This window comes from Notolepis coatsorum (assembly GCF_963971535.1).
Source record: "Notolepis coatsorum genome assembly, chromosome: 6".
NCBI classification, from domain to species: Eukaryota; Metazoa; Chordata; class Actinopteri; order Aulopiformes; family Paralepididae; genus Notolepis; species Notolepis coatsorum.
This window is the reverse complement of record NC_140170.1, coordinates 136,147,508-136,157,012: the sequence shown is the minus strand read 5'-3', so window position 1 is coordinate 136,157,012 and position 9,505 is coordinate 136,147,508. Positions and strand designations below refer to the sequence as shown.

Below are 9,505 nucleotides of genomic sequence, written 5' to 3'. Positions count from 1 at the left end.
GATTCAATGTCCCGATGACATCACTGGTGGCCATATTCAAGCTAATTTACTCTCAATAAAGCGCTTTACAATTTTTGTTCCTCACATTCACATGACGGCGGAGGCAATCATGCAAGGTGCCAACCTGCTCATCGGGAGCAGTTAGGGGTTAAATGTCTTGCTCAAGGACACTTTGACATGCTGCCCGGGAGGAGCGGGAATCGAGCCGGGAGGCTTCCGATTACCAGGGCCCACCCCAGGAGTTCAAAACTTGTAATCCCTATCTGATCCGATTTTTAAATCCCATTTTTTGTGATCCAGGGCCCTCATTCATCAACGTGGACGTAGAAAATGTTCTATTTCCACACGTAAGCACAGAATTTAGAATGAGTGTACGCACGGAAATATTGGGATTCATCAACCGTGCGTACACAGGTCCTATGCTCCCCCGTGTTGATAAATACCACTTTGTTCTACCGTCAATGCGCGTGCATGATTATCCATATATTATGGTCATGAAACACCCCCCTTGGGATGTGAAATAATGGACTGACCCGAGCGGAACTCTGAGAAACTCCACAGGAGATTATTCACTGAGGCGCTGTCGAACCAAGAAGACACAACGCGTGTTATGGGATAAATAAAAGGCTGACTTGTACACGGTGATGTCAGATATCAACGGCTCCCTAAGACCATTGCTGCAATTCTGCCTGGACAGCTCAAAACACTAATAAAGACCGTTCGTTGACCACTGTTTGGCGTTGGTTGTGTGTCATTATAACCGTGCTGTAATATGAATGCCTTTATTAGTTGTGTTCGATTGGCTATAATATGATTTTTAGAGGCATCTATTTTGTTGTCGGTATTACCGACAACAAAATAGATGCCTCTAAAAATCATATACTATTAGGTAGCCTATATGAATTACATATAATAGCAGCCATCATAGCCTACATTATGCAACAGTAACTTGCGCATATATAACACACAGCCCTGCGAAGCCTGCATACAGTAAACTAACTTAGTTGACAGACGTCTACACGTACGGTGATGTCGGATATGATATCTATTAACCATTGCTGCCTGGGCAGCGCAAACACTAATAAAGACCGTGCTGGAATATGACTGCCTTTTTCCGTTTTGTTTGATTAATACCCAGGGATTAAAGTTCTCCTCAATTTTATTCCAAATCGCGACGGATTTTCCGTCAATTTTCTACCTGCTGCATATGATTTCTAGAAGCATACAATCTATTTTGATGTCAGTATTGGGTAGCCTATATAAACAATAATACGAGAGCACAAGAACAATGAATATCACTGCCATGTATGATGTAGCCTGCCTTTCAATACATGAACTTGAATTCCATCATGTCTGTGTGCTGAGCTCAGTGAAGTTTCAACGGAGCGAGGTAATCTATTCTAATCAACAAATTGAAGTAGAAAGCATTCCGTTGTGGCCAATCTTATTTGGAAACATGACACAAAATAATAGTATGTCGCTTTTTATTTGAAACAATATTTAATCGCGTTTGGAGGTGCGTTCTGCTTCTGCCCCCCGTGCCAAACAAGCAAGCAACCTCTTGTTCCCGCATGAGCCCGTTATAATTACACACTACTGTCGCTATTTTACAATGAACTATAATGAATTACGGGTCATACAGAAGTTGAACACGCCAGTGTTGAAACTAATGCACAGAAGCTTATTTCCGCCTTGAAACTAATGCAGAACTGAGGAGCGCTTATGCCGTAGTAACGATGTTCTACCACTGGGCGTCAGCTAAGTGTGCTCCGAGCTGTGCGTAAATATAAGCAGAGTCAAGTTCAAGTTGAAATTGATGAATCCCACTCTTTGCTTAGAAATGATCGTACGCACAGGTTAAGCACAAATCTGTGCGTAAGACACGTTGATGAATGAGGGCCCAGGATCAGACAACTCTGCCAGATTTTGTCCCGGTATTTCAAAGCAATCGAGGATAGGATCACCCTGATCCAGATTCCGATTTTTCAAGATTATTAGATCCTGAATATCAGTGCTTTAACGGTACCTACCGATCTCCATCTAGTGGATATGAAAAAGAATACAAGGAAGACAAGAGACCACATTGCAGAGACATCTATAATGTCTAATTATATTGTTAAATACATAAAGGACATAAAATCATAATGGAATTGTAATTAAAAAGAAAATACTCTCACTAGGGTAACAACAAAAAAAACATTCATTCAAAGGCAGCTGGATCATCCAGGTGTGCTTTGAGGAGCTGCATTCTAAGTGAGGTTTCAGTTTGACAGATGGACTTTTTTAATTTGTGATTGACAATCTTTGTTGTGATACTTTTATGAGCATAAACATTTATGTCATCAACATTTGGTTGAAAACAAAATAGGCCACCACAAATGTGACCAAAAAATTTACATTTATATTGATTTGCCATGAAGGTAAAACATTGTGTATTATTTCAGTTAACAAACTTTGCCATTTTATTTAATCCACTGGTAATCCCCCTCTGGTGGGATCAAGATAATCCAGTTTTTGGGGATCAAACTGATCCCAATCCTGTGTTGTCGGTTTGAACTACCAGTTTTGAAGATTTGATCCAGATTAAAGCTTGGATTTTATTTCCTGATCTGATATCAAAGTGGTTTTGGTTTTCAACTACCCAAAATAACTCCTGGGCCCAGATGACTGCTCTACCTCCTGAGCCACAGTCGCCCCCGTGTGTGCAAAACAGTTTAGAGCTTTTGGATGTGTGCGAAATTATGTGCAAAATATACCAGCATTGTTTAGTTTTTTTTGGTGAAGTGCCCCTTTAACTGGTCAAATGCATACCAATGCTGCTGACAGGTGCTGAGACAATATAGAATCCCGTTCAGTTTGAGGTTCCAATAGAAAATGAAGTGGTGATGAAAGATTATATGGCAGAAAACGAGAACCCAGGGCAGCACTTTAACCTGGTTACGTAAAGACAGCAGCTACGTGGGCTATTCTTAGAAGTTACGTAGGCTATTCTTAGAAGCACCTGGAGGCAGAACAACTTAGCATAACCTGGAGGCCGTTTGCTGCTATGGCATTTATATTTGGACCGGAATTAGATTGACAAAAATACATAAAGTTGAGTAAAATAATGTGATGCAGTCAGAGCTGCAGCAAGACCGTTAAATTATCAGTACGTTAAATTATATTCTCAAAATCAGAATAAAGAACAGACAGGTGATCAGATGGATATACATAGACTTTATTAAATGATGAAGAAACCACGCATATAAATCTAAAGTGAAAACAAAAAAAATCCATACAAGAGGAGGCAGTAGACAGAAGCTCAGGTCCGGCAGTGATGATTTTGTTATACAGGGTATGGTCAAAAACAAGTGCATTAGGTAGCAGCACTTTATAGGTGCTGGGGGGGCGTTGTCGAGTGTGTGGATGATGAATTTTGGCCAACTGTGGTGACTTAAGAAGGACTGAGCGAACAAACAAACGCATGTACAAATTAAACAACCACAGACAAATAATTCCACAGGGTGTGGTGGTTATAGAAGGGCTCCTTCCAAGCGCCTAATAATAATAACATGAACACCCCTAGTGATGGTGGTTTTGTAATGGTGGAAGCTGCTTTTACTGCAATAGTTTTGGTCCACTTAACTCCTTGAGGATGAATCCAATGCTTACATTACCGTTAATTATGCTACTAACACAAGAGGCGGGGCCGTCATTGTTTTGCAAGTCTTTACGCTCAAGTCACAAGTCAAGACAGGTAAGTCTCAAGCAAATCACAAGTGTGAAAATTTGGGTTGAGTCCTAAACAAGTTGGGTGGCGCAGTGAACATTGCGCTCGTCACCAACGCAAGAGACACCGGTATCGAATCGGGCTGTCAGCGTTGCCTCCGGCTTGGGCTGGCCATCATACTGACTCAATTGGCAGAGTCAGCGGGAGGGGAGTCCATGGGTGGTAGTCTGGTCGTTGTAAACAGCGACTCCTACAGGTCGGTCAGGGCGCCTGCAGAGCAAAGACAGGAAATGGCGGGGGCAGTGTGAGCCTCCCACATGTTACACCTCGCCAATGAGAGTCCACGCTGGCAGGTGAAAATAAGTGACTGGCTGCCTCCACATGTATCGGAGGGGACATGTGATGGGCTTCTATCCTCCCTACGACCGGCCAGTGGGGGGCACATGCGAGCAACGATCAGGACAGGGAAGGGAGAATTGGCACGAGAGGAAAATTGGGATAGGAGAAAATCACAGAAAAAAGGAGAAAAAGTAGGTCAAAATAAAACAAAAACAAATGTAATGCTATTTCAAAATGTTAAAGCCAACAGAGTAATAGTTAGTAGTTTATTAAATCTAGATGATTCTGCATGGACACACAACTTCCTTCTCTGCTCACTCAACTTGACGGATTTGTCCAAAGTGGAACTGTAATCAGAGAAATTAAGTTGATTCGCTTTACACTTTGGCATAACCTTTATTTTTTTGGCCTTGGGGAGAGTATCAAGTCTTTCAGGTCATAAGGCTCAAGTCTGAGTGAAATCACGAGTCACTGGTGTTAAAGACAAGTGGAATTGCAAGTATTTTATGATTTTGTCGAGTCTGAAGGCATCAAATTTTTGTCCGACTCTGGCCCAAGTCATGTGACTCGAGTCCAAGTCAATAGTCATGCGACATGTGACTCAAGTCCACAGCTATGAATAATACTACTCTAGTCCTACTGTAATGACTTTGAGGCACTCCATGTTTATAGTGGCTCTATCAGATACTGTTGGGGATTATATTTGGTTATTCATAAGTCCCTCGTCACTCGGTTGATTGGGGCAAGACACACCATTACCATTAAAAATAATACACCATGGATGAAGGTAATCCATCCGAATTGTCAAGGTAGCAGTGATTAGAATTTGTCTCACCATTCTTAAGGATGATTTGACTGAATCCATGCCAGTCAACCCACAGCAGTACAGAACCATCAGAACCCTCTCTGTGGCAAGCCTTTATTTTGACCACACCATGTATCTGTCCTTAAGTTCTAGACCCACAATTAAGACATACCGCACATTAGGGAATATGGCACAATAGACGGTTTCACTGGAATTCCGTTGCTAGAGAACAGTTTGGACCCTAGTGTATTTCCCGTCAACTACTGTAGTAGTAAACATTACAACAGGAAATAAACGTGGGTCCATTTAGAACGTTTATCTTGTCAAGTTGAAACCTTCTATAGAGCCTATAGAGGCCTTGCACAGAATATTTGTGTAGTTCGCTTTCTTCCAGTATTGCTGCCTGTAACCACTGGTAACCACTTTCTAAAGAAAATGCCTAATTTCTGTGCAGTAGTAGAGTAGACAAAAAACTGGAAAATGTTCTACTGTGACTTGTTTACAAGATCCAGTAATAAGACAGCTAATTATTTCTCATATCAACACATAGCAACCGTTGTCTCTTCCATTGCCATATACCAAGGAAACTAAACAAAGGAAGGATCATTATACCAGCATTCTAATGCTCTGCAACAAACTCAGTTTATTTAGTTAACGGAACGTAAACCAATCCCGGTCACCCTCTTTATCTGGGAACGCCCAAACCCAACTTCGGTCACGCCCCATCTTGCGCGGCATTCTGGATCTTTCCTCACAGCCCCACCAGATTTTCACGTCGAAAGGTAGGTGATATGAAATCATACTTATTTTAGAGTATATATATCAAATTTCATGAGTATTCATCTATATTTAGTCATCTAAAGACTACTAGATGTGAACGTTTGTACCACTGCAACGTTATAATTGTTCGAATGTGTTCGGGGCGACGCTGATTTCCAAGTAAAAGTAGCTTCCTGTTGCTTAAACACGAACTCCCACTCGCCCCAAGATGAAGTCAGATTGTTTGGTTATGTTGCTAGCATATATAGCCAGTGTTTTGTCCGACGAAATGTGTTGTACATTTGTAATCTTAATAAGAGATCTAAGTTTGTCTGAACGAGTGATGAACTGAGGTTGCGCGAAAATAATCGAAGGGAGAACAATAATTTTCGCGGGGAAAATAATGAACTGGTTTTCTCTCTCTCTCTCTCTCTCTCTCTCAATCTCTGTATAAAAAAACATCTGAAGCAGTGACAAAGTCAGACAGCAGACACGGTAGGTTTGTGTGTGCTTGTTTGTTTCTCTACAGGTGAATGGAGGTGTGTGTGTGTGTGTGTGAGGCTGCCATGCTGAACTGGGTGAAGGTAAGGTTGTGTGTGTGTTTGCATGTCTGGTAATATTTCAGCATAATCATTTTGGTTTCATGCTCATTCATATTCAAGTTCATTAACAAAAGGCAAGATGTTCTTGATACCTTCCATTGTTCTGCATCTTTTCATCAGAATTTCACTCATATCCAACAAACCATAGCAATAAACTAAATTCATCATTGAGGTCAACAACCTCCTTATCCATATTCAAAAAAACAATTCAAATCTAATTTAATTTCATCATAAATCACTCACATAAGTTCCCTCCTAGCACTGTTTTTTTTAAATAATGTGCTAAATAAATCAAATAAAATAAACTCGTCAGTCGTACAATAATAATAAAGTTCATATTATTTTACTTTCTTGTTTAAAATATTTTTGTGTGTTTGCAGAGCATGCCTAATATCCGGCAAATGCGGAAGAGGGAGAGGAAGGTGCGTCTGTGGACCCAGGAGGCCATGGATCAGGCCATTGCAGAGGTCAGAGCAGGCAGGTGGAGTGCGAGGCGGGCAGCCACGTTGTTCGAGGTCCCTAAGTCCAGCCTGATCGACCGACTCAGCGGAAAGGTGTCTCTGGCCTGCAACATCGGCCGGGGCACCTATCTGACCCCTGAAGATGAGAGTTCCCTGGTGGAGTACTGCTTGTACTCTGCCAGTTATGGGTTTCCGCTGACGAGGTCGCAGGTCCTGGCCCACGCCCTGGCCATCTATAACCTCCGTCACCCAGGGAACCTAAAAACATCCCTTGGCCAGGGGTGGTGGATCAATTTTAGGGAGAGGCAACACCATCGCCTCACGATCCGGATCCCGGACACCATTGACCGTGGGAGGGCAGCCTGCGCTAAGAGGGGGGCCATAGAAGAATACTTCAAGCTCCTCACCAGCACCATGGAGGAGCACGGGCTGAGGGAGAAACCCCGTCATATTTACAACTGTGACGAGACGGGGTTTCAGATGGACTCCAACCGGAGGAAGGTCGTTGTGCCCCGTGGGACGAAGCACGCCTACAGGCAGGCCCAGGGAACCAGGGAACACATCACGGTCCTGGCCTGCCTCAACGCGGCTGGGGAGGACGTCCCCCCTTTTATTATTTATAAGGGGGGCTACCCAGGAGGGCCCTACAATAGGGAGGGAGTCCCCAATGCCCTCTACGGGAAGTCGCCAGCGGGGTACATTGACTCAGAGCTTTTTAGGAAGTGGTTCACCGACCACTTCCTGAAGTATGCCACGGAGGAGCGCCCGCTGCTGCTTGTGATGGACGGTCACCAGTCCCACCTGGATCCAGAGCTGGTCCGGACGGCACAGAGGGAGAGGGTCATTCTCCTGTGCCTACCGCCACACACCTCTCACATCCTTCAGCCTCTGGATGTGAGTTTCTTTGCACCCTTGAAGGCAGATTTCTAAGGACTCCCACAACCTCCTCCCGTACCCCGCGTGGTGGCTCTCTCCCCAGCCGCAGAAGAGGAGTGTCCCCCGGGGCCGCTCCCACCACCAGCTCCGGTCTTTCCATCGCCGGTCCCTCAGCCTCAGCCTCCATGCCCCCCTCTTCTGCCTCCCACAGTCTGCTGCCCGCCTCTAGCCTCCACACCAGCACTCGCCTGCCTGCTTTGAGAGGGGAAGATCACCACCCCTCCACCTCTTCCTCCCCAACAGCCATAATGGATGGTATTTATTTATTTGTTTTCTTTTAACAGTTATTTGGGAGACAACATTCTCAGTTAGCAAAAAAGTATAAATTTTTTTATGAATAAATAATCATGTTTTATTGTTTCTTAACCATTTTCTCAGAGCCGGCAGTCCCACCGCAGTCCCACCGGGTGTCCCAGCCAACTTCCTCTCCCTCCCACCGTAAGCTTTTTCAAACAACTGTGAAAAAAACACGATCTACAAATGTCCATGGCCAAAAGGAACAGGAAGAAAAACTCTTATTGTACCTGCCCCTACGGCCTACACACACACACAGTACACTGATAGACTGTTCATAGCGCAATATTTACCAAACCAAACAAAATAATTTTTTTGAGTGGTGCTCCCTTTTTGTGTCTGCAGCCTCCTGTATTCCTGGACCAACAGGAGCATCGACATCCTCCTCCTCCTCCCACGCCAGACCCACGACACCCATCGGCATGTTACTTATGTTTTTTGAGTTTGTCAGGGCAAACTTATGAATTGTTATTTATTTTGTAAAAAATTTGCTGATTTTATACAAATTGCTGTGGGGCACTTTGAACTGTGGTCCATGTGTGAAAAGTACTATATAGATAGTTATTCATATTTATTACATGGCGTTTTCACATTCGCCGAAATGCTTGCTTGTGATTGGTCAATAGCCCGTGTCAGAGGTCCGTTATCACACAATAATGACCGCTGTGGGACAATAATGACCGCTGTGCGCAGCTGTTCGCAATCAAGCCCACTACAACACTGTATCAGTGCTGCTCAGCATATGCACAGCTGCACTCAGTCATGCAATCAGACCAGAGACCTGCCGGCTGCCGATAATAATAATCACTTTATTTGGGCTGACAGAGCCACAGAACAACTGCGTCTTCATTTGATCTAGTCTTGTCGATGAATTAGGTATATTGTTAGTAAGTTAGCCATGTAATAAGCGGGATAATGTATAGCTTTACTCGATCATTGTCGCAAAATAATTGACCTTCACTGACGTTTAAAACACCTCAGCGCTGCGCCTCGGTATTTTAAACTCCGTGTCGGTCAGTTATTTTGCGACAATGACCTCGTAGCTATACATTATCCCTTACTTATTATTGGACCTTGGTATATTGTAATCAAGCAGCGTCATAATAATAAATTTCTTTTTAACTGCAGGTCACACCACCAAGAGGCAGAAGCTGGGGATCTGGCGGTGTGGCCGGTGTAAAAAGGCGAACCCCCCTGTGGACTCTGAGGGTTTGGTGTCGTGGGTCCAGTGTGACAACTGTCACAAATGGTTCCACACCATGTGTGTCCAGTGGGAGGAGGAGGAGGACGAAGATGCTAGTTTCTGGTGTTACTGGTGTTTGGATGAATGAGTGTATGAATGAGTGAGCGAATGAAAAAATTTATAAATATGTATGGTGTGCTGTAAATAGTTATTGTTCTAAGTTATGTTTATTGTATTTTTTATATAATGTTTATAAAATTTTATGAAGTGCTGGCTGTTGTGTTAAATTTGTCATATTTTTGTTGAAAACACATGTACTCACAAATGTTAATGTGACAAGTGATTGTGATTAATATTTTGTTTGTTAGACAAATAAAATGGGGATGTTGTTTGCTCCTGAGATGAGATGGTAGACAA

At 43.3% G+C, this 9,505-nt stretch overlaps 1 protein-coding gene across 2 annotated transcripts; it reads left to right on the top strand.

Moving 5' to 3' along the window:
• Positions 1–4,719: 4,719 nt before the first annotated feature.
• On the top strand, positions 4,720–9,358 carry LOC311231253 (uncharacterized protein). 2 transcript variants are annotated; one of them, XM_084317804.1, is made up of 6 exons: positions 4,720–5,635; positions 6,081–6,107; positions 6,595–7,866; positions 7,990–8,049; positions 8,251–8,325; positions 9,034–9,358. In XM_084317804.1, exon 3 carries the CDS (start codon positions 6,598–6,600, stop codon positions 7,603–7,605), a length of 1,008 nt encoding a protein of 335 aa, XP_084173930.1. In that variant the 5' UTR covers positions 4,720–5,635; positions 6,081–6,107; positions 6,595–6,597; the 3' UTR covers positions 7,606–7,866; positions 7,990–8,049; positions 8,251–8,325; positions 9,034–9,358. The 2 variants fall into 2 exon arrangements, with proteins under 2 accessions (XP_084173930.1, XP_084173931.1); XM_084317805.1 differs by having other exon boundaries at positions 5,591–5,635; positions 6,084–6,107.
• The last annotated feature ends 147 nt before the right edge of the window (positions 9,359–9,505 follow it).

What these genes read in the sequence shown, in the direction of transcription:
- LOC311231253 (XM_084317804.1), top strand. Translation starts at nt 6,598, where the DNA reads ATGCCTAATATCCGGCAAATGCGGAAGAGGGAGAGGAAGGTGCGTCTG.